General features: G+C 46.4%; 3 protein-coding genes and 1 pseudogene across 4 annotated transcripts; all 4 read left to right on the top strand.

The window, feature by feature from the left end:
- Window positions 1–11,454: 11,454 nt before the first annotated feature.
- On the top strand, window positions 11,455–12,419 carry LOC136526451 (F-box/FBD/LRR-repeat protein At5g22700-like; annotated as a pseudogene).
- Window positions 12,420–12,697: 278 nt separating this feature from the next.
- On the top strand, window positions 12,698–13,921 carry LOC136526450 (uncharacterized). Its single transcript, XM_066519115.1, has 4 exons — window positions 12,698–12,817; window positions 13,148–13,324; window positions 13,449–13,574; window positions 13,709–13,921. The coding sequence occupies exons 1-4, from the start codon at window positions 12,758–12,760 to the stop codon at window positions 13,919–13,921; spliced, it is 576 nt and encodes a 191-aa protein (XP_066375212.1). The 5' UTR covers window positions 12,698–12,757.
- An 805-nt stretch (window positions 13,922–14,726) lies between these two features.
- LOC136526449 (putative F-box protein At5g55150) lies at window positions 14,727–15,950 on the top strand. Its single transcript, XM_066519114.1, has one exon. It carries the CDS (start codon window positions 14,727–14,729, stop codon window positions 15,948–15,950), a length of 1,224 nt encoding a protein of 407 aa, XP_066375211.1.
- Window positions 15,951–19,200: 3,250 nt separating this feature from the next.
- Window positions 19,201–20,883, top strand: LOC136525240 (putative FBD-associated F-box protein At5g53635). Of its 2 annotated transcripts, none has more exons than XM_066518237.1 (3): window positions 19,201–19,972; window positions 20,233–20,400; window positions 20,529–20,883. In XM_066518237.1, the coding sequence occupies exons 1-2, from the start codon at window positions 19,244–19,246 to the stop codon at window positions 20,302–20,304; spliced, it is 801 nt and encodes a 266-aa protein (XP_066374334.1). In that variant the 5' UTR covers window positions 19,201–19,243; the 3' UTR covers window positions 20,305–20,400; window positions 20,529–20,883. The 2 variants fall into 2 exon arrangements, with proteins under 2 accessions (XP_066374334.1, XP_066374333.1); XM_066518236.1 differs by having other exon boundaries at window positions 19,201–20,107.
- The last annotated feature ends 3,591 nt before the right edge of the window (window positions 20,884–24,474 follow it).

Here is a 24,474-nt window from a genome sequence, read left to right as displayed (position 1 = left end):
TCGTTCGTTTGATGCTACCCGACCTAGAGGAGGCGACAACCTTGGTAGAGGGAGGGGAAGGCCGCAACAACCGTCCAGGCAGAATGGTGGGCAAGCTCAGTATCAAGCTATGAAGGTGAGGGAGCAGCATAGGGATGGAGCTCCAAGGGTTGAGGGTAGCATTCAGACTGAGGGTGTGACTAAGAACTCAGAAGCTACTCTAAATAGGAATTTGTATGTTGTCTGCTTTAACTGTGGAGAGATGGGGCATCTGAGCTCTAGCTGTAATCGACCCAAGGTTTACTTCAACTGTCGCCTCACCGATCATGTTGTGGAGTAGTGTCCTGAATGGCTCAAACCACCAATGGTTGCTCAGTACTATGGAAGTGCTTGTGTAGGTCTTGGCTTTTATCATATTGATGTAGGAGCTAGGGACAACATATTTAGTCACTAGAATGGTATGGATAACTTTGGGGTGCTCAGTATTGTGGAAGGGGAAATGGATGAGGCAGGGATTTTACAAAATCTGAGAGAGTTATTTGATAAGGACTGGAATTGACAGATGAAGAAGACTGATGATACCAGCTATATTGTCAGATTTCCTCCTAGTAGGAAGGTTGAGAATTTTCTGATTGGAAAGGCCTCTCTATTTCAGCTAAATAGGCCCAAAGTTGTTGCATCACTGAGTGTGTGGAATGGAGATGTGGAACCAGTTGGGAATTTGGTTGAAGTACGGGTTCAGATCAAGGGAATCCCCCCAAGTCGGTTGATTGGAACACGGTGAGGGAGGTTGCTTCAAGTCTTGGTCTGATGATAGAGCTGGACTGGCATTCAGTGTTTGACAGTTTATTTAGTTTGGATAGAGTCAAAATCCTTTGTAAAGACCCTACCAGAATTCCCAGAGGAAGACTATATGTGTTCAAGGCTAGGGTGTACAAAATCTCGTTCAATTCGAAGGGATATGTCCAAGCTAATAATTCAACTGATGGTGATTCTGGAGATGTTGAGGAATTAGAGGAGGATGACTTGTTGGATGATGATGATCCTAAGGACAATCCAAAAGGGAATGATGATGACCCAAAGAAGGACAAGGACCATGAACCACGGGAGAGGGAGATACCTGAACCGTCGGATAAACCACATGGAGGTGGTAGCCCTTTTGCGGGTGGCAAATCATCCAAAAGAGCACTGTTGTTTGAAGATGATAGTGTCACAACTCAGAAGGATGTCTTAGCAATTGATTGTGCAAATCTGCTTGGAGCCATGGAATTAGAAGTGGAGGATGGTGATGATGAAGTTCTAGAAGATGAAAGTTCCTTGATGCTACATGATGACAATGAGAGAATCCAATTACCATATGAGTGGATATATGATCTGCAAGCAAAGAACACAAGTTTGCTGGACAAAGACATAGATAGCAATAGCTCTGAGTTGTTATAGCAGGATAAGCAAGACTTCAGGAATGAAAACTCTCAGATGACAGAAAAGTACAATGACAGTGAGGAAGATTTGGTGTGGACGCAACCCAGTGATGAAGTGTTGAAAAGAATTCAAGCTGATGATAACAGGGAGAAGACAAAGCTGATTAACAAGAAACAACAGTGGGGGGCTGCGATTCCTTTAAGGAGGAGTAGCAGAAGGGTTGATGATGGCAAGAAGGTCATGGAATGTGCCCAGGAATTTAAGAGAAAATGGTATCTAGAAGACAATGCATGTATAAGCAAAAAACCTACTAAACCCCATCCTGTTTATAAAAACTTGTTACTTTTTGTGGCCAAGGATATTGGCATAGATATAGAGGATGGACATCCTATTTTAGACAAGATGGTACAATTAGATTTGACTAGAATGGGTGATATGCTTTCTAAGGGTAGTCATGTTGGTTGTTCTAGTAAGGCAGTTACATCTAGTTTAGGTTCTTAGGATAATATCAACAACCTGGATGGTAATATTAACACACCTAAGAAAAGTGATCAGGATGAAAATCCTGGTCTGTCTAAGGATGACCAGGAATTAGGTTGGTCCAAAGTAGGGCCTAGAAGGAAGAACAAGAAAAGATATAAATGATAGGTTTGCTTTGGAATATTAGAGGTCTGGGTAAGCTTGGTAGGGTTCTAGCCCTGGTTAGTAGAATCAAGGATTCTCATGCTGGTTTTGTAGGCATTATGGAGACCAAGAAAAGTTCTCTGTCAGTAGGTTTTCTAAAGACTTTGTCTAGTAATGTTCCTTTTGCTTGGCATCATTTTGAAGCTAAAGGCTCAGCAGGAGGAATCCTGGTTGGTGCCAACATGGATATCTTTAATATGGTAGTTGGTGATGTCCTAAAGTTTTCGGTTAGTGTAATGCTTACTAACAAAGCTAACAGGTTTGTCTAGAAGCTTATTGTGGTTTATGGACCAGCTTATGATGATCTTAAGCAAGAGTTCTTAGAAGAGTTAGAAATTGTGATGGGCGCTTGGAATGGCCCAGTTTTGATTGGGGGTGATTTTAACCTTGTTAGGTTTACCTCTAATAAAAATAATGGAGTGTATAATCATAGGTGGGCTGATGAGTTTAACAGTTGGGTTAACAAGTGGGCTTTGATTGAGCTGAATCCTAGTAATAAAAAATTTACCTGGACAAATAATCAAGAGCACCCTATTTTAGCTAAGATTGATAGGATCTTTGTCTCTGGTTTGTGGGATGCTGCCTTTCCTTTGTCCAGTGTCAAAGCTCTAGATAGATTTCTAAGTGATCATAACTTTCTAGTTTTAGATTATGGGATGAATATCTGCTTTGGCAAAAAGAGGTTTCGTTTTGAGAAATGGTGGCTGGAAAAGGAGTCCTTTTATAGTATAGTGGAGAAAGCTTGGGAAACTCCTTGCACCCTGACTAATTGCATGGACAGATGGCAATTTAGAGTGAGGACCTTAAGAAGGATGATTAGGGGGTGGGCAGCAAACGAGGTAGCTGTCCAGAATAGAGCCAAAGTGGAGTTGTCTAAGGAGTTCACTAGATTGGAAAGTCTAGCTGAAATCAGGGAGTTGTCTAGTGTTGAGAGGCAGGAATTAGCGCAAATTGAAGATAAGTTAGAACATATCTGGTCATTAGAAGAGATTAGAGTTAGACAACGTTCTAGGAATAGAAACATTCTTGAGGATGATAAGAATACGGCATATTTTCAGGCGGTTGCTAACTGTCGATACGGGACCCATGGGGTTTCCCACAGAGAAGAGAGAAGAAGACCTAGTCCAACTAGGATTCCCTACATGTAATCCTACTAGAACTAGTTACATGTAATCCTATTAGGATCTCTACTTTGTAACCGACTAGGACTCCCGCCTCTCCTGGACTATATAAAGGAGAGCAGGGGTCCCTAGATCGGCACCTACACATAACCGACAGAACTCACAACCACAACATACCTCGCAACACAACAAATAGCACAGGGCGCAATATACTATCCACACCAGACTGGACGTAGGGCGCCATGACTTTCCAGCGTGCCGAACCAGTATAAATCATTGTCTCCCTGCATTTACCATCGACAACGCGGCCACGAACCAAGCTAAGTCACGTCTCATTTTTTATATATTCTAGATATTATTCGTATGCCTCTGTGGCCATATCATCTTCCCTTAACGGCTATTAATTTTCTCGGATAGTAAGCCTTAATTCGTGAAGCTTGTTTTCTCGAATGGATGGTCACGTCAATGAACCTCTGAACCATACGGATGGTCACGTCAAAGAACCTCTGAACCATATGGGTGGTCACGTCAATGGACCTCTAAACCATACGCGAGATTCAAGTGCTTAAACGTAACAGGCTACTACCCAGGAAATTAACCGACCTAGCAAGGGAAGACACAAAAAATCATCATGCGAGCAAACATAGTGCTCTAAAGTCAAATCATCATGCGAGCAAACATAGTGCGCTAGGTCTTCTCTTAATGGTCGCCGAATTCCTCAGGTAGAACATGCCTTAATCCGTGAAGCTTGTCTACTCACATGGATGGTCACGAACCGAGTGCCAGGCTCACATGGTCACGTCATGAACCTCTGAACCATACGCCAGAGATTCAAGTGCTTAAACGTAACATGACACTACCTGAGGAATTTGCATGGCCTAGCAAGAGCAAGACGCAAAAAGTTTATATACATTTCATAATGCTGGGGCCCGCCCCTGATTGATTATTCAAATATGGAACATGCTCCTGACTTCATATCCAGAATGTCATTTATAATATATTTTTATGTTTAACATGTAGAAGAGCTACATCTATACCATGAGATCGGGAAAACACGCTCTTGAGAGCTATTTTACTCAGACAAGTCCAGAAACAACCTGGTTTGATCAAAAAAGAACGTCGATGAGGTACGGCAAGAACCAAGACAAGCTCAGAAAGAACCCGGATTGATCAAAAAAGAACCCCGACAAGGTGCGGCAAGAACCAAGACAAGCTCAGAAAGAACCCGGATTGATCAAAAAAGAACCCCGACAAGGTGTGGCAAGTACGAAGACAAATTTAGAAAGAACCCGGATCGATCATAAAACAACCCCAAAGAGGTGCTGCAAGTACCAAAACAAGTTCAGAAAGAACCTGGACGAAGTGCAAACAACCTGGAAGAGGTACATCAAGAACCAGAGAAGTCTAGAAATGACCTGGATGAATAAAAACAACTCGGAAGAGCATCATGGCTTAGTCAAATTAGAAAACAACCCGGATAAGGTACATACAAGTTCAGAAAGAACCTGGACGAAGTGCAAACAACCTGGAAGAGGTACATCAAGAACCAGAGAAGTCTAGAAATGACCTGGATGAATAAAAACAACACGGAAGAGCATCACGGCTTAGTCAAACACTAAGCTCAGGGGCTCGGCATTCGCTTCAACTACGCCCGGGGGATCGAATTCAAGGATGAAAGACCAAGAATACAAGTACTCAAGACTACAACAAAGACAACACATCAAGACCCTTCATCCGATTTCTATTCTAAAGAAAAGTACTCAGAGAAGGCTCGAGGGCTGCGGGATACATAACCCCCCAAAAAATTTTGAAGACAAGAATCTGGACCCTCCAACTTTTGTAAGCAAAAGCAAGAGGCTCGGGGGCTACACTCAGTGAGTGCAATTTTTACGAAAAATTGCACCCACCAAAAAAGAACTCAGAGCAACCAAGAAGACTAAAGGGACCCTCTGGCTTCTTGTCCCAACAAGCAAGAGGCTCGGGGGCTACACTCACTGAGTGCACTTTTGTCCAAAAGTGCACATCAGCCGAAGAAAAGACAAAGAAGACCATCTCAAGGTTTCACTTCAAGAAGAACCTGAAACGGATTTACAACAACTCAATGAAGACCAAGAAGAACAAGAAGGCTTCTGAAGCTCATCCATGAGATGCTTGGGGGCTTGTCGATACGGGACCCATGGGGTTTCCCATGGAGAAGAGAGAAGAAGACCTAGTCCAACTAGGATTCCCTACATGTAATCCTACTAGAACTAGTTACACGTAATTCTACTAAGATCTCTACTTTGTAACCGACTAGGACTCCCGCCTCTCCTGGACTATATAAAGGAGGGCAGGGGTCCCTAGATCGGCACCTACACATAACCGACAGAACTCACAACCACAACATACCTCGCAACACAACAAATAGCGCAGGGCGCAATATACTATCCACACCAGACTGGACGTAGGGCGCCGTGACTTTCCGGTGTGCCAAACCAGTATAAATCATTGTCTCCCTGCATTTACCATCGAGTTCCTACAAACGCCGATACCCCTCCGAACAAATCACCGTCCCGGGTACCCCATGACGGGTTGCCGGTGGTAAAACATCGACACTAACCAACGGAGTAGAAAAAAGAAAATAGAATGCCTTGAAAGCCCTGCTAGTTTGGTTTATGATCAGAAAGGGATGATGAGAGTGGCAGTAGATTTTTACAAAAAAAATGTTTACTAAGGACCTAGAGCCTTTCTTTAAGTTGGGACAAAAGTTTTGGGAAGAGGAGGATAAGATCTCTAGGAATGAAAATGAGTTACTCATAGCACCTTTTTCTAAGTCAGAGATCAAAGACGCCATTTTTAGCTGTTATGCAGAAGGTGCCCCTGGGCCGGATGGCTTACCCTTCCTCTTTTACCAAAAGTTTTGGAATCTCATTAAAAATGATGTGGTGCATCTTTTTAATGATTTTCATAGGGGGTGACTTAGACCTTAAGAGACTCAATTTTGCCTTGGTTACACTAATTCCAAATGTAGGGGAGGCAACAAACATGAAGCAATTCAGACCTATCAGTTTGTTAAATTGCAGCTTCAGAATTTTCTCTAAATTGCTAACTCTTAGGTTGACCTCTGTGGTTCAAAGGATAGTGGCTCCAACTCAATGTGCGTTTATAAAAGGAAGATATATTTTAGAAAGTGCAGTAGTGGCTCATGAGTTGGTTTATAGTGTGCATCAGAGTAGTGAACCTGGGGTTATTCTTAAACTAGACTATGAAAAAGCTTATGATAGAGTGTCTTGGAGTTTTCTCTTTGATATGTTAGAAGCCTGAGGTTTTGATCCAGTTTGGAAAAACTGGATTAGACACATTGTGGTGGGAGGATCTTTGGGTATTATGGTAAATGGGGAGGAAAGTTCCTATTTTAAGCCTGGCAAGGGCTTAAGACAGGGTGATCCTTTATCCCCTTTTCTTTTCAACTTGGTTGGAGATGGTGTGTCTAGAATGTTGAAAAAAGCTATAGATAGAGGGATTGTGACAGGGCTCCTAGAGGACTTTAGGCAAGGGGGTATTGTGGCTCTGCAGTATGCGGATGACACCATTTTATTTTCCAAAGCTGAGGAATCGGTGTTGGAAAATCTTAAATGTATTCTTATGTGGTACGAACAAATTTCGGGTATGAGAATCAATTTTCACAAAAGTGAAATGATCCCAATCAACTTAGAGGATGATGAAGTACACAGATTAGTCCATATTCTCTCCTGCCCTGTTGGCAATTTCTTTATTAAGTACCTAGGTATTTCGCTACATTTTGATGTTCTAACTAGAGATGACATACAACCTTTAGTGGATAAAATCATGAACAAAATTGCTGGATGGAGAGGAAGGCTGATGTCCCTTGCTGCTAGGGTAGTTTTAATCAAATCCTGTCTTTCTAGTATACATGTTTATCTTCTGTCTTTTATCAAATTCCCTAAATGGGCCATTAAAATGTTAAACACCCACATGGGTAATTTTCTTTGGGATGATTCTGAGAATAATCATAGATATCACTTAGCCAACTGGGAGTTAGTTTCTATGCATAAGGATTTTGGTGGTCTTAGGGTCCCTAATCTGAGAGATCTAAACTTATGCCTTCTGGCTTTGTGGCTTAAAAGATATAATTTGGATAGAGATAAACTCTGGAAAGAGTTAATAGATTTCAAGTATGATACTTTGAATCCTTATGTTCTGCTCACTAGAACTTCAATTGCTTCTAGTTTTTTTAAGGGTTTTATGTGGGCAGCATAGGCTGCTAAGATGGGTTTTCTGTGGAAGGTTGAAAATGGGAGGAAAGTTAGGTTTTGGGAGGATACTTGGTTAGGTTCGTCCAGTTTGGCCATACAGTTTTGGCCTATTTACCGGATCATTAATGAGCATGGGAAGACAGTTGCAGAGTTGTGGGATGGATCAAATTTGAAATGCACCTTTAGGAGAACAGTAAGCGATGACCTTTATCAGTTATGGTTAAAAGTAGTTGAATTAGTTTCAACAGTTCATCTTTCGCATGAGGAATATGAGATGATCTGGAAGTTTACTTCTAAAGGAACTTACTCTTCTCAATCGCTTTACAAAGTCATTAATTTTAGAGGGATTAAGCAAGTGCATGTATCGGTTGTTTGGGGGATTAAAGTTCCTCCAAGAGTCCATATGTTTTTATGGCTGTTGATTAATAACATAACTTTAACTAGGGATAATTTAGCCAAGCATAGAAAAGTAGAGAATGCAACTTGTCTTTTCTGTGTTGAGAATGAAAGCTGCCATCATTTATTTTTTGATTGTGCTGTTGCTAGGAGATGCTGGTCAGTTGTCTCTGATATTTTAGGAATACAAGTAGGTGGCGACATAATCGGTATAGGGCAGTTTTGGTTGAGTGACAAAAAGAATAGTGTTATTAACATGATAACCTCTGCTGTGTTGTGGTCGATTTGGAAACTTAGGAATGAGCTTTGTTTTCAGAGGTCTTGATGGAAAAGTATGGAGGTGTTGTTCTACAAAATCTTGGGCCTGCTACAGAACTAGATAGTTTTTTGCCCGGTGAACAAAAGGGAGCGGTTGGATGGTTTCCTGGAGAACCTGAAGACTGCAGCAAGGAGGGTTTCTTGGCTTTCCGATTTCACTAGAAACGCAATGCAAAGTTCTTCAGAAGCATGACGGCGGCCAATGATGAAGGGGCTCAGTTGCCTAGGAAGTGCTCAAGGCTGCTGGTGTTTCCGAGCTTTACCTGATGAAGGAGCTGAAACTGTCCTGTGATGTAATAGGGATGGTTCGTTAGTGCTGGTTTTTTTAGTGGCTGCTTCTGGAGTTTAACTATGTCAGTTTTGGTTGCTTGGTAGTGGCTAGTTGGTTGTTCACCGCCTGCCAGTTGGGCTTGGACGCTCTTTGAGCAAACTGTGCTATAAACTGTTTGGTCTTTTGATAATATTTGAAAGGCCGGGGCATTATGCCCTTGAACTCAAAAAAAAAATTGAATTCTAAATTGGTCGATTAAGTTGTTTGCTGCAGATCTATTTGAATTTTGGGTGTTGCTGTACCAGAGGTTGGTGATTGTGTTACTTAGGACTGAGGATTTCCCTTATGTTTTCTCTATTAATCTGAAAAGAACATATGAGCTTACTTGCATTCCAGGAATACAAAAATTGCTTGATAAGCTGTCAGCATACATCCTCGCGTAAAACTACTGACAGTGTAGCGTTTATCAGAGAAGCAACACGGACTGGAAAAGAATTCCAAATACCAGATACATTGCAGGGTTCCAAGGTGTTAAATTTTCCTTATCTGATTTGCCCTTTCAGTAATACGTAGAATTGGGGGAAAAATGTGGTTTAGCATATCTTTTGCATCCTCTTACTGGATGTCAGATATTCAGATACCATAACAATTATGCAAGAACCTGCACTGACTCAAATTGTCTATCTGATACTCCCTCCATCCCGCAATGTTTGTCGTTCTGGCACAGCATTTAAGCGTCTAGGTTCACAGGGTAGTCCATGCATCCGGACACAATGACGCCCAGGTTCAAACAACGTTTGATGCACCTCGTTCAAGGCTACAACGACTAATATATCGGGACAGAGGGAGTACTCCTGTTTCTGCCTTACCTATTCCTTAAAGGAATAAGAGCCCAGACATTTATACACCATGGTCCATGGATATCATCATTTCTGTTCTGTGTAACTCAGTGGACAATTGGGTGCTACGGTTTTTCTTTAAAACAAATCAGTGATATTCTATATTTATTTCGACCACGTGGTTAATTTTATGCAGCCCTCATGGCTAAAAAAAAAGACTCAGTATTCTGAACTTTGTTTCCCTCTCCTTGTTTAGAATGCAAACAATATTCAGACTTTCAGAGACAGCAGACCGCACCATGTTCCACAATGTTGTTAGAGCAGATTCGCTTTGCATTGTTTTCACTGTTGCAAGAGTAGCCAGTCCATTTTAATTATGAGGTTTGTTATGCCCTGTCATTTCAAGTATGAAATTGATTCCACATTTCTGCACCACCAAGAGTACAGCTCTTCGCTTGGTTACTCTCAAAAGGAAGAATCCAGTGCAGAGCAAACCTACATCGCAAGCACATTGTGGACTCCCCAAACTGTTCGGTGTGTGGAGCTGCAGAAGAGACACCAGACCACATCATGTTCCATTGCGCCGTTGCTGAGCAGTTTTGGTCAAGTCTGGGACTGGAAATCGGTGCTGGCACCTCAACCAGTAGACTTCACTGCATACCAAAAATTGGCAGCCTCCACTCAGCCCTTGTAAACCTTCGTGTATATCTTGTAATGATGTAACTGGTGCCTAAATTCAATAAAATCAGGAGGGGTAACCCCCGTTGAAGTTTTCAAAAGAAAAAAAATTGATTCCACGTTTCGTTCCACCTTGGGTGTAGGTACTGCACCTTCCCCTGACATTTTTTTTCCCAGATGGGCTCCTGGGCCACAGGCTGCCAGGCAGCCGGGTCTTCATGACTGTCTATACTATATACAGGCCCAGGAGCGTGTTCGGCTGGTCAGCTTTTGCTGGCTGGCTGGCCTTTTTTTTTAGCTAGATCGGTGTTTTTCTCTCACTAAATTTTAGTATGAACAGTATTTTTCAGCTGCTGCAGTAGTAATTTAATGCCAGCCGAACACTCTCCAGAATTCTCAGCCTTGAACAGCCTGTGGGGGAGGTTTGTGCTTGTGCTTGTGCTAGTGGGGAACGCGCGGCGACGGGCAATGGCTATCGAATCGGACGGTGGTGGCGGCGACGGCGCCAGAGGGAAGAGGAGGCGGCGGGTGGATGTTTTCCACATCTTAGCGCTACGGGATATTTAACTTTTTACCATCATAAAGGATGGCGCCTCCTTAAATAGCAGCTTTAGATTTGACGCTACGTTTTTAGCAGCATAGAGAGAAAAATGATAAACATTTACCAGTTTTGCTCGCGTGACACGCTAGCTCCGCTTTCCAACTTGAATCCGACTCAGCATCCTCACGTAAACTGACCACCCCTGCCCCTAGCATTCCCTCCCCCATTACTGACACACGGGCCCCACAAGTTAGATTCTTCTTCAACCTCCGGCCATCACCACACAGGGAGGAAGGGGAGGAGCTCGTGCAGTTCATGGTGACACCACCCGTCTCCACCCGAGACGCCAGTGACCCCGACGAGGCCGCGTCCACCGCCGGAGCCAGGGTCACGCCAGACGAAGCCGACCTCGCTCGTCGGAGCCAGGGACGGGCGGCGCTCGCTAGAGCCGAGGTCACGTCCACTGGAGCCGGGGTCACGTCCGTGCCGTGTTGCTTCCTCCTCCTCTTGTGCTTGTTCTTGCCCTTGGACGATGCCTCGGCCATGGGCGGGGGCGTCGTCGCGGGAGGCAGCGACGCGGGCGCCTCGACCGGGGGTGGTGTGGCCGTCGGTGGAGGCGCCGCGGCGGGCGGCATCACGGCGGGTGGGAGCACCACGGGCGGCGTCGTGGGAGGTGGTGTGACCGGTGGCGGTGCGACCGGCGGTGGCTTTGCTGGTGCGACAGGGGTGGCGGTGGGCGTTGGCATTGTCGGGGTGGTAGTGGGCGCCGGCGTCGCCGGGGTCGTGGGTGCGGCAGGGGTCGTGAGTGAAGTTGGCGGTGACTGTGCCACGATGGTGGCGAGGTGGAGCACGAGGAGGGCGTCGAGCACGGCGAGGCGGCGCCATTGCCGGAGCAGCGGCGCGGCCATGCTGCCGGCGGTGGCGGTCTGCTTGTTGGGGGTGCGTGCGGATGCTCCGGCTAGAGAACGAAGGAGAATCTAACGTGGGGCCCGTGTGTCAGTGAGGAGGATAAAGACGCCAAGGGCAGGGGAGGTCTTTTTATCTGAGCCTGCTGACTCGGATCCGAGCTGGACAGCGGAGCTGGCATGCCACGCGAGAAGTGGTAAATGTGTATCGTTTTTCTCTCTCTGCTGCTAAAAGTGTAGCGCCAAACCTAAAGCTGCTATTTGAGGAGGCGTCATCCGTTACGATGGTAAAAAGTTAAATATCCCCAGCGCTGTCGGACGACCTACGACGGCGCATCCTGACCCACCTCCCACTCAAGGACGCCATCCGCACGAGGGCGCTCGCACAGGGGTGGCACGACCTCTGGAAGAGCCGCTGGTCGGAACCGACATCCTGCCTCGACATCCACCTCCTCCCCGGCGACAAGCCGACAGAGGTGTTCCGCTTGCTGGAGAGCAGCCCGCGTCGCCGCCTTGACCGCTTCTCCCTCGTCGTAGACAACCAGAAGCTCAGGTCAGGAACCACCACCTTAGGCGCCTCCTCGCGTACGCCGCCGAGTGCCGTGTCGAGGACCTCGAGATCGATCTGCGTGGCTGCAAGCCCAGCAAGAAGTTCAACTACCACCTGCCGCTATCGAGCCCCCTCCTCGCGCATATCTCCCTCCGCAACATCAACATAAGCGACCTGTACTACAAGGATGCGCAACCATTCTGTGCGCTCGAGGTCATCTGCCTCCACTCCGTCACCAGTAGTGTGAGGTTCACCAGAGTTCTGGCACTGTGTACCCGCCTCCGCATTCTCGACCTGCGCCGCTGCTACTGTGGCCACCGTCACATCCCACCCCCGAACTCCCTGAGCCAAATCAACATCGCCGAATGCTACGGGGAGACCAGGCTGCATACTGTGGGGGTGCCTATGCCTAGGCTCTGCTCCTTAGGCTGTCTCCAACAATTGTTATCCAAAATATAAGACTCATTTTACGTTTGGGTAGCGCTGCATGCAAATGATTCAATACCCATTTTGGTCTTCTCCAACAATAAGACTCAAAAGAGAACCCTTTCTGCAAATATGTCTTCAGGAGAGATGATACTCAGATTTGGATTTTATATCACTTCTGACACCTAAAATAGATATTGTGTTGGAGACCCATTCTGGATTTGGGTCTCCTGATAGATCTCCGGTTGGAGATAGCCTTACGCTACAGCAACGATTTCGTCTTTTATCCCTACCACCTTCGGAAGGGCGCCGCACCCACTGACCTCTACATCTGCCTTGGTGAGCCAATACCCCCCTACAGGTGGAATAGAATGCTCCCGGATGATCTCTCCGGTCTCACAGTACTCACCGTCTGCAGCAATGCCCTCAAGGTACGCTCATGAATTGTTTGGTTGCAAAAAGGCATGCATATATATATATATATATATATATATATATATATATATAACTACTATCCTATAGCTGGCTGCAGAATAACTTATTCTGTAGCCACTTTGAGTTACGATAATTACTATGTTAATTTACGAGATTTACAGTAACTCCTTACTAAGTGGTTTACTATAACGTTATGGTAAATATTCCCATGTGTTATAGTAACCCAACTATCGTAAATATGTATTGACATTATCGTAAATATGCATATATATATATATATATATATATATATATTCTTTTCAAGTTTCATTAACCATGCCCTTTAGGTTGCATCTTCCTTGTTGAACGATGGACCAAATTGCCGATGGGACAAGATGAGCAAATTGCCGAATTTGAAAGAGCTACAGCTGCTGATGCTTGAAATGGAGACGCAAAACCTAGCTGACATTTATCTGCTCCTCAAGTCTTGCCACTTTTCTAATCTTGAGAACCTATTTGTGCAGGTTACCATTTTTTACGGCTTTCTGTATCGCTTTGCTTAGTAGTCACTCTTGTCATTTTACTGAACCTGTGTCTGCATTCTTATTTGTTGAAATGATTCTGCGTGTTTGGGGTTAATCTTTGCAGCTCCCGGCTACCAGTGACGTGCCCTTGAGGGATTTAGTTGAAGAGGTGAGCGTAGAACTACCAGGGGATAGCTTAGTCAAGCTTGGAATGGTGAAGGTCATGAACTTCAATTGGCGGCGCTTTGAGGTGCAACTAGTGAGGGTCTATTCGGCAGGACTGAAAAATAAGCCAAAACACTGTTCCAGCTGATTGTTGTGAAAGAAAAACAATAAATCACTGTTCACATAAACAGTGATTCCATGAGTGGGCTGGCCAACCAGCCGAACAGGCCGTTGAGTCTTTTGTTGAGGAAGGCTACCTCCCTAAATAAATTGCTACTAGTTTCTCCCAATGTCGCGTCACTGCAAGTGCCTGGCGTACAAGAGGATAACCTTCTTCTCAAAGAAACTTTGGCTAGTGGACGCATTATTGTCGGTGAGTCCGATGATCCAGCAATTCAGCCATTTCATCCTGAGGTCTTTATCGAGGAGTAACTTTTTGTGCCTATCAATTTGTAGTCCAGTAGATCACAACAGTGGAGCGCTATCTGTTTGTGTGTAGTTTATTGATATGAATAAACCTGTACTATCCGTATGACTTCTTTTCTTTGATTTTACTATTGGTGGAGTAATTTGCATGGTATTCTTGTACATGCTTATTTTTTCATTGTGTTACCACTTTCATTTCAGAATTCAATATGAAGATGAAACCTTGCTGTATATATGAAAGAATGATTGTGTGACATGATGCCAGATACCTTCCTTTTTGGTTTGCTAGTATCAGATATCAGATTGCATCGCTTCAGCCTGGACCACAATTTGTTATCTGGAGTATGCCTTCTCGGCTTGTCCCAACATATCTTCTACAATTAAAAAGAACAAAGTGTAAACATTTTTGGTACGACATTTGTTTTGGTTCGTCCATCTACCAACGCTTGCGATCCCACGACATTTCCTTGATTGAATATTACCTGTCATGTGATAGAGGAATCACGATAAAATAGGAAATAGAAAAATATTGTGCTATCAATATATACATTGCATGTTTGTATGCACCAGCATACATAACAACAAGCAAAAGGAAAGAGAATTAACACAGAAGGAAAAAGAATTAAGACAAAAGGAACCTCTTTGTATTTATGAGAACCTTGTCAAATCTGGCTACATTTAATTACTTTCCCTCTTTGCATTTACAAAAGGGAAATTTTTTTCCTCCTTTCATTTGGTTTCACGCTCACGTGTTCCATCGCCCTCGCTTGCTGTTTCATACGTGAACCATAGTTGATGTCATCTGTCTTCCATGGCAAAGCCTCCCAATCCTAAGAGAAGGTCCCTACCTCTCCCTGACTGGAGATCCGGCCTACCAGAGGATCTCCTCGAGTCCATCGGGCAGCGTCTCGCGTCAGGCCACGATACGACGTCCTTCCGATCCGCTTGCTCCCCATGGCGCGCCGCCATCCCGTTCGCGACCTTCGGGCCGCTCCTGCTGCTCCCGTTCGACCCCGACTCGGACTGCGTCGGCTTCTACTGTGTCCCAGAGAAGAAGGTCTTGTCCAAGACACTGCCCGACCTGCGCGGCAAGGTGGCGTGCGGCTCCTCGTGTGGGTGGCTGGCGCTCATAGACGAGGCGGCGTCCGTGACGCTGCTAAATCCATTCGCCGGTGCCCGTACCCCCCGCGTTGAGCTCCCGCCAGCAGGCGAACACATCGCGGCGGCGTCCTCATCGGAACGCGTGTCTAGGGTCCACGACTGGTGGGTCCTCCATCCCACCAACGGCTACGGAGATGCGGATGCCGCAGGCAGAGCCATCAAGCTAGAAGACAGGAGGGACGTGTTCTTCTGTGAGATCGTGCTCTCAGCGTCGCCTGACGCCGCTGGCCGCGAGTGCGTGGCCATGGCCATGCTTGGGTGCTCCACGGAGGTCGCGTTCTGCCGTGTTGGAGTCGACAGCGCATGGACGCTGCTCGACACCAAGCTGGAGTTTTCCGTGGGGTCCATCGTCCACTGCCAAGACAAGTTCTTAGCGATCGATTGCACTGGAGAAATCTCCGTCTGCAGCAGCAACGCCGGCGGCGCTACTCCAACAGCGGCGCTGCTTCCATCGCTGTCGCCACCTGCAGGGCTCTGCCACCGCAGCTACCTGGAATCAAACGGTGAGTTGCACATTGTGGGTGCCATGATGAGCACGTTCCACGAGACACGGAGCTTCACCTACAGCAGTGCGATATACAAGTGCAACCTCCACGCCCGTATGCCGGAGTGGTCCAGGGCGAGGGACATCGGTGATCAGACACTGTTCATGTCTAAACATTTCAATGAAAGCTTCAGCGGAACAAGTGTATCCAAGTATAAGGAGAACAAAATCTACATGTCTGAGCCATTGTATGGGGATCCATACGACTTGGTCCATCGACTGAAGATCGTTGATATTGCTACCGGCGCATCTGAAGTGAAGACCGTCCAGAAAAAGATGCAGGGTTCTGAGGCTCTAGGTTGGATTCGACCCAATCTCTGGAAGCTCTAGAGTTTGTGAGCCTGCGACGCCGCGCACTCTGTGACTGTGTTAAATTCATAAACTTTGCTTTTTGGATTAAATGTTACTTTAACGTTGGTATTTAATTTAACAGTATTGTTATCTTATCGTGCGATCCGTGTATTTTTAGTATAAATTATTCGTTATCCCGTAGCAACGCACGGGCACGCTATCTTACAACTAAAAAGAACAAACTGTGGGTATTTTTTGGTGTGACAATTATTTTGGTTCGTCTGCCTACCCATGCCTATGATCCCACAATAATCATGCATGGAAGGAAACGATAATCATGCATGGAAGGAAACAATAATCATGCATGGAAGGAAACAATAATCATGCATAAAACAATAATCATGCATGAAAGGAAACATCAGTGGTGTCAAATAAAAGATGTGCATGTTATACATGGTGAGACTGGTGAACCTTCTGTCTTATTGGTAGTTGAGCTTGATAGTGTTCATCCGATCGAGTGAGTGAGCGATTCTAGTGCGATTGTATCGTGAGGTTGCATCGAGTAGCACTAGGTGGTCATCTTGCAAGCCGGTGGTACTTGTTACTTTTGGAGGTTGCCATCTCCTAGACGGCTTGGTGGTGGTCTCCGTCGAAGCCCACAAGAAGCTTGTGCGGTGCTTCGGAGAAGAGCTTTGTGAGGGGCAATGTGCTCACCTCGCGGGAGCCGCGAAGAGCAACTCTAGTTGAGCGTGTTATTGAGCTACCCTCACTTTCGGGGTAGGTTCTTGTGGTGCCCGACGTGCGGGCTTGACGGGTGATGCCACTTAGCCGCCGAACCACCAAGTGAGAGACTGACACAGTGTGGACGTAGCGTATTGGCAAGCACGTGAACCTCGGAAGAAAAATCACCGTGTCAAAATTGTTCTTCCTGTTGGTTTGTAATCCTCTTACACAAACTTGTAATTACTTTCATATACATTGTACTTGTGTAGTTGCTCTTGTAATTAGTTAGCTTGTGTAGCTCACTAGTTATCTTCTTGCTTGTGTAGCATAGAAGTAGCTTCCTTGCGTGGCTAATTTGATTTGTGTAACCTTGTTAGTCATATTCCTTAGTTTGTGTAGCTAAGTATTTGCGCTCTCTAATTTGACATTGGTTTCCTTGTTATTGAGCATTGCTAGTGAACTTAGGAGCTTTGTGCTTTTGCTTACTAGAATTATGTAGGAGCTACCCGGTGTGCAAAATACTAGTGGTATAGGTTTGTGTGACTTTGCTCCTAGAATTGGATAGATGAGCTTTAGCTAGCTTGGCACCTTAGTTGCTTAATTATGATCTTTGCAAGGTGCTAGAGAACATAGATAGAGAGGTGTAGTCTTGGCTAGACCTATTATTTTAATTCCGCATTTGTTTCGGTTAGTCGATGCGATTAAATTTAGAAAGGACTATTCACCCCCCTTCTAGTCCGCCATCTCGACCCTACACATGATTAATATGAAAACGGTGAGACGGTGTATCACAGTTTTGACTCCGCGGTAGATGATCCACATAACTACTATCCAGCGGAGTTCCATAACAGTCTGACCCCCAACAGGCTGCCTCCACACGTCTTGAAGCTCAAGCTCGGGTGTCCTGCCATATTGCTTAGGAATATTGACCCTGCCAATGGGCTATGCAATGGTACAAGACTAGTGGTGCGGGGGGTCCGAAGAAATACAATCGACGCAGAAAACGTGGTGGGGCAGCAAGCTGGAAAGCTGCTGGAAAGCAAGTATTCCTTCCTTGAATATCGCTATGCCCGTCTGATGACGAGATGTTCTCGTTTCAGTTTAGGAGGAAATAATTTCCAATCAGGCTGAGCTTTGCCCTGACGGTCAAGAAGTCACAGGGCCAAACTATCCCAAACGTAGGTGTGTACCTGCCCGCACCGGTGTTCTCTCACGGTCAGTTGTACGTTGCGATGTCTAGAGCCACGTTAAGAACGAATATTAAGATCCTTGCCCTCCCACCTGATGCGGATGCACAAGAGGAGGCCAAAAAGATAGAGAAGAAAAATGCTAAAAAGAATGTCGAGGAAAAAATAAGAATACATCAAATAAAAAAGGTAAGGATAAGAAGACCCCAACAGTGGATGGAACTTTTACGAAGAATATTATATTTAAGGGGGTTTTGACGCTATAGGCGAGGTAATAGAACATTACTAATGCATACAATGCATTTTTCATTCAATTTATATTGTACAAATATTATCTCACTAACGCCATATTTGTTGTTGTCTCTAGGTATTTTTAAATGATTTATCAGACTCTACACGGAGATGTTGTGTACACACTACATGCCAACTGAAAAATCATCCATACATGTTAGATTTACATTTTAAGAATATTGTCTGTGTAACATGTTTATATTTACTCAAATATTATATTTAAGTTTGTATATACGACCGCTTGTGCATGGTCTTCATCCCGAACGCTTGATGGCTAATCAACTATGTGTGAGATTAATAAATTATATGTGACATTGTGAGATTATTAAATTAATAAACTATGTGTGATGGCAAAATCAAAATTAAACATGTGTTCTATTGTTATAAAAATGACGCTTTGAGTGTTTTGTTCATAATATTTTGTTTTGTAACCATTCATAACTATTACAAGTGTATGTTATCAAAACCATGAGTTTTGTTGACTTCCTACATTTTTCTCATGTGCTGATCAACCGAATTAGCACCTGCTCAGCGTTGGGCCGTGACGCTGCGCTCTCTGTGACTATGTTAATTCCACAAACTTTGCTTTTTTGGATTAAATGTCACTTTAACATTGGTATTTAATTTTACAGTATTGTTATCTTATAGGTGGTGTTCACTGGTCTGAACCCGTTCAGCTAGCCGGCTGGTCCCCCTCACGTGTTACTGTTCATCGAACCAGCCGATCAGTGTTTTTCTCTCACAACAAACCAGCCGGAACAGTGTTTTTCAGCCAAGTTTCAGACCAGCGAACAGGGCCATAGTGTGATCCGTGTGTTTTAGTACAAAATGTTAGACATTTCATAGCAACGCACGGGCATACTACCCAGTAGATTTCTTAAAGGGAGAATATAAAATAAAAAAGAAAAGTTTTTCTGTACAAGGCTTACGCATGGGCCAAAAGCCCAAACCTAAGGCAGCACGCCTGGTCTGGCTTACGCATGGGCCAAAAGCCCCTAAGGTAGCACGCCTGGTCTGCTTGAACCTTTGAACGTCCATGTTTCGGCCCCGAATGGTCCCAGTTGGAGCGAGCGGCAGAGGGTGGATGAGCAAGGGGATCAATGCGAAGTGGTGGACTCGGATGTGGTCGTGATGGACCGCATCTCTGCGCTGCCGGACGAGCTGCGGCAACGCATCCTGACGCACCTCCCCCTCAAGGACGCCATCCGCACGGGGGCGCTCGCGCGCGGGTGGCTCGACCTGTGGAAGGGCCGGTGGGCGCACCGCGCCTCCCTCGAGGTGCACCTCTGCTCCCGCAACGACCCACGGAGAGAGCTGGACGCGCTGGCGCGCGAGCCGCGACCGCGCTGCCGCCTCGACCGCTTCTCCCTCATCGTCGACATGTCCAAACTCAAGTCCTCGGAGCTCCAGGGCTTTCTCGACTACGCCGCCGAGTGCGGCGTCGAGGACCTCCATGTGGAGACGCGCAATGCGACGGCCGAGGAGAAGCTCAACTTCCACCTGCCGCTGTCGAGCCCGTCCCTCGCGTGGCTCTCGCTCCGCCGCATCCGCGTCTCCAGCATGCACGTCAAAGGCGCCCGGCCGTTCCACGCTCTCGAGGTCATCCGGCTCCACTCAGTTCACATTGGCGAGATGGTTTTCTCAAAAATGATGTCGCTGTGCCCTGGCCTCCTCACTCTCGACCTGCGCGACTGCAGCTGTCACGGCTTTTACTTGTATGCCATTCCTACGAACCTGAGGAGTATTAGCGTCACGGAGTGTCTTGGATTCATCTGTTTGAACGTCAAACGTTTGCCTAGCCTCCGATCTTTCCGCTACAGTGGTGACTTCCTCGAGGACCCCTTCAGACTCCCACGGAAGGTCAGGCTTGCTGATCTCTATATTCGGTTTGCTTATTCAGTATCAATCAAGTACAATGCCAGAATGTTGAGTAATTCTCTCCCGAAGGATTTATCTGGCCTCAACGTTCTCACCATCTGTTCCAATGATCTCCCGGTATTTGCTCCTTATTGAATTTTACTTTATTGTCTTCTTATCACTAACTTTAAGTTGTTTGATTCCACGAAAAACAAAAGAAAACCATCATAGTTTTATTTACCTAATCATTCCTTTTGTTTCAGTCTTTCTTGACAAGTGATGAAGGAAGTTCTCGTTTGCCCAATCTCAGCTTAAACAGTTTGAGAGAGCTATAGCTACTCATGTTAAAAATGGATGCTGTCAACCTAGCTGACCTTTATGTGTTCCTCAAGACCTGCCAATGTCCTAATCTGGAGAGGCTCTTTGTGCAGGTTAACACGCCTTCATCACCTTGCTAAATCTCTTTGCTTCATGACATCATTCGATCTTTTCGCTTCATCTATATCTGAGCTCTTATCGAATTGTAATGCTTCTGAATGATTATGGCTTATCTTTGTAGCTCCCGGAATCTAGATATGAACACATGGAACGTTCAACTGATGGGGTGAGTGAAGAACCACCAGAGGATGGCCTAGACAACCTTGTCATGGTAAAGATCATGAACTTCAATTTGCCATGCACTGAGGTGCAACTAGTGAGTTTTCTGATGAGGAAAGCTATCTCCCTGCGTAAACTGTTAATAGTTTCTCCCAATGCCACTCCATTGGATTTGCCTGGTGTACAAGAAGCAGACTTTTTGCTTTTCAGAGAAGCTTTAGCCAATGGTAAGATAATGTTGAGTGAGTCTGACGATGCTGCAACTCAACCATATCATTCCGAAGTACCAAGTTCTAGTTCTCAGTGACGAGTCTGGTTGAAGCCCTATGAATAGTAATAGTCCTAGACAATCAGGAAATTATGCTTTTGGTTGTAGCTCTTATATATTGATAAAAGGGTTTTTTTGATCTACGCCATTGCAATTTTACAAGTTTGGAGATACGCCATTACAATTCGTCTATTTGGAAAACTGCCATTATAATTTTATCTCTCACTCGTCCGTGCCATTTTGTACACATACAACGTATATGGGCCCATTGTCAGGCATGTATGCCTACACAAACGCATACGGACATTACGTCCCGCTTCCTCCGTTAGAGTAAGCTCGCCGTTGCTCTCTACTACATCGCCGCCGTGCTGGCTGCCGTCGACGAGCTCCACCTCGCGCAGTGCCCGCCGCGAGGGAGAGCCGCTCTGCACACGGGACGACGAGCGCAGGCATCCTGGCAGCACTGCTATTCACACTCCGACTTAGGGCTAGTGGCGCGCCGCCGCTGCCCCTCGTCCTCTGCAATACGGTGCGCCTCGTGCTGGTCCCTTGCTCGCCGTTCTTGTTCCGGTTGCGGGACGTGTGGGCCGCCACGTGCGCAGCCGAGGTGGTGGAGGTGGCGTCCATGGTGGATCCGCGCCGTCGCGGCGGGCAACCCCATGGCAGCGTCGCACGTGCTCAAATGCCAGCGCGAGTTCCCCACCGCGGCCGCCATCGACAACCTCCTCGTCATGTCCATCAGCACAGGGACGTCAGCACGGCGTCGCGGGGCATCGGTCGCGCCATCACGGCGCACCTGTGCTTGGGCGCGAGCCTAGAGCTGGGCTACGCGTCGCGCTCCGACGAGGCGGCCGCCGCCCACGACTCCCTTAGGCTGAGGATGCGCCTGGACGCGGCTCGGGCACGCGGGACAGCGAGCTTGGTCTTGGCGAGCGACAAGCGTAGGAGCGCTGCTGGGGGGCTCGGCGCGTGAGACGGTGAGCTGCAAGCGTGGACGACTCGGGTGGCTTGGCGTGCGCGACGGCGAGCAGCAAGCACAGGCGTGCTAACTCGGGTGGCTTGGTGTGCAAGACGGCGAGCAGCAAGTGCAGGCGGACTGACTCGGGTGGCTTGGCATTCGCAACGGCGAGATCGGTGCCTCGATCGCACATGGGACAACGAGCGAAGGTGTGCTGCTCCAGTGGCTCGGCGCGCGTGAGTGCGTGCGGCAATGCCCTCTTTTTTCTTCCACCCTCTCCTGCTTGCATGCTTCCATGGCGTCTACAGAGCTCCCACAAGCCAACCATCACCTGTTAGTTGATCTCCACCAATAGGCCCAACGGCCTATTGGGCCCTTGTCTTTGCTCCCTGATCGGGGGAGCCCAACCCTAATACGGTTGGTGGGCCCCTGTCGCACAGCACATATAAAAGGTAAGGTGGGGATAAGGGCTCTTGTTACGAGGTTCAATGGAGCCACCGCCATCCCACCCACAGTAAACCTAAACCGATCAAAGTAGTGCTGCCAGCGACGGGAAGCCCATCAACCTCACCGTCGCCATTGCAGCTCCACTGGACTTCATCTTCATCGCGTAGGACGCCTACTACACCGTGGCACCGGCGTCCACGTCGCTGCGGTGAAGCTCCGAAGGGCAAAGGAGCCCTACTACGGATCTACGGTTACACAGAAAGGTACACTATGATTCTAACAATGGTACCAGAGCCAGGTTGTCGGTGTGTAACCCTAACCCTAATTGGGTAAAAGAAATGGAAAAGGGACCGGGGGTGGCGGACGTCACTGGAACCCCGGTCACCATAGCCACCGCGTAGGGAAAAGTGCCGGTGCGGCAAGAAAAGAAAAGAGTTCCTTACGGATCTGAACAGAGAAGGGGTTCACTAACCTAAACCCGTAAAAGCCTTCAACGGGAAGAAAAACAGTAGAAAGAAGAAGAAGAGTGGGTTCGGATTTGGTCGAACCCTAAGACCTAACCCTAATTTTAACCCCATCCCATATCGGGTTGATCCCAAAAGAAGAAGGGGAAGGGGGCAGAAGGGGAATGAATCAGTCTCGGGGAAGAACAATGAACCCTAGCATCTCGATCTCGAATCAAAACAAATCGGGTTCAACCGAACCCTAACCCTAACTCGCATGGAGAAAGGGAAAAAGGGGAAAGCCATTCGGATGAACTCCGAAAAGAAAAAGAAATCAAAAGAAAAATGAAACCTACCCCAATCGGTTGAATCCGTAGAAAGAAGCAGATCCAAAAAGAAAAGAAAGAAGATTCAAAAGAAAATCAGAGAAGGGGAAGGTCGGATTCCGAACCCTAACCCTAGATCTAAACCCTAATCCCCACCTCAGGTTCGGATAAGAGAAGAGAAATCCAAATAGGAGAAAGGGGAAAAGAGGAATGGACCTACCTCGCCGTGCGTCGGAATGGCCCTTCGCCGGCGCGGGAGAAGAAGAGCCGAGCCGAGGGCAGCTCCTCGCCGGGCTCAGCCAAGGGGACGCCGTGGCCAGGCCGCTCGACGGCGGCATGCTCACCCGTTGGGGAGCACGCGCGCCGGCGAGGGGGCCGGTGACGGCGCCATGGTCGCTCCACCGCCGTAGTTGCTCGATCGCCGCTCGGTGCTCGCTGCGCTGAGAGAGAAGAGAGACAGGCGAAGAGAGAGAAGCATAGAGTGCGAATGAGCTAGGGTTTGGAGGGCGCGGCCACGGGCAGGGTTTTTGTTCTCCCTATCCACGCGCGCTACCGTCCGATCAGAAATGAACGGCGCCGGTTGATTGGGCCGGCTTTCAGCCCAGGCGGGCGCGAGCGCCAGGCCACTTTCCTGGCCTAGGCCCAGGTTGCGGCCTGGGCGTGGGAGGAAGTGCCGCGAGCGTGTGCGAGTGCACTGTTCCAGCAGGCCGGGTCACGTACTGTAGCTGATGGGCTATGTACTGTTCCTACAGGCCGGGCCAAAATGAATAGAAGATTATAGAAATGTTTTATTTAATTTCAGAAGCTGATTTGAATGAATTTTAATGGTTTAAAATTTCTGGTAAAATTACACCAATGTGTTATTTTTCCAGAAAGTAGATATGAACCAGAAAAGCTTCTGAAAAATAGATAATGAGTTTTTTTCATGCTTTTCCTTTTTCCAGCAAATGTTTCTTTCCTAGAAATTGATTAATGGCTTAAAGTAAATAGAAAAAGTAATTTTTCCCTGTGGGTAAAATTAAAGAAAAAGAAAGTTTTTCCGCTGCTAAAGAAATTGTTTATTCTCCAGTTAATTTGTACCAACGTGATATTTAATTGAAGAAAAAGAGACTTTGACATGACTGCTAAAGAAAAGTTTATTCTCCAGTTATTTTGTACCAATGTGATATTTAATTGGAGAAAAAGTGTTGACATGATTATGATGTTGTTATTTTCTGACCAACGTTGTTAATAACAATATCATAATTTTAATGATTTATGCATTAATTTTACTTCTGCCCAATGGTGATGTAGAATTAGTGTATACGAACAGTTGTATGTTTTGATTTTGACCAACGTTGGAATCAAGGCATGCAAATGGTATTAATTTTATGTTAAGAAAATGTTTGTCATGGTTTTCATCTTGTCTAAGGTGAACTGGGTAGTCATCTCACCGTGTTCTACTGAGTCTGTGGCACCGGTGAGAG

This window comes from Miscanthus floridulus, chromosome 19 (genome assembly GCF_019320115.1).
Source record: "Miscanthus floridulus cultivar M001 chromosome 19, ASM1932011v1, whole genome shotgun sequence".
Classification (NCBI taxonomy): domain Eukaryota; kingdom Viridiplantae; phylum Streptophyta; class Magnoliopsida; order Poales; family Poaceae; genus Miscanthus; species Miscanthus floridulus.
The sequence above is the reverse complement of the archived record's forward strand: the minus strand, read 5'-3'. Positions and strand labels throughout refer to the sequence as shown.

Excerpts from the sequence above, each read along its gene's own strand:
- LOC136526449 (XM_066519114.1), top strand. The coding sequence starts at position 14,727 with ATGGCAAAGCCTCCCAATCCTAAGAGAAGGTCCCTACCTCTCCCTGAC.
- LOC136525240 (XM_066518236.1), top strand. The coding sequence starts at position 19,244 with ATGGACCGCATCTCTGCGCTGCCGGACGAGCTGCGGCAACGCATCCTG. Across the intron at positions 20,108-20,232 it reads TCTGTTCCAATGATCTCCCG|TCTTTCTTGACAAGTGATGA; the intron begins GTATTTGCTCCT and ends CTTTTGTTTCAG.
- LOC136526450 (XM_066519115.1), top strand. The coding sequence starts at position 12,758 with ATGCTCCCGGATGATCTCTCCGGTCTCACAGTACTCACCGTCTGCAGC. Across the intron at positions 12,818-13,147 it reads TCTGCAGCAATGCCCTCAAG|GTTGCATCTTCCTTGTTGAA; the intron begins GTACGCTCATGA and ends CATGCCCTTTAG. Across the intron at positions 13,325-13,448 it reads TTGAGAACCTATTTGTGCAG|CTCCCGGCTACCAGTGACGT; the intron begins GTTACCATTTTT and ends TAATCTTTGCAG.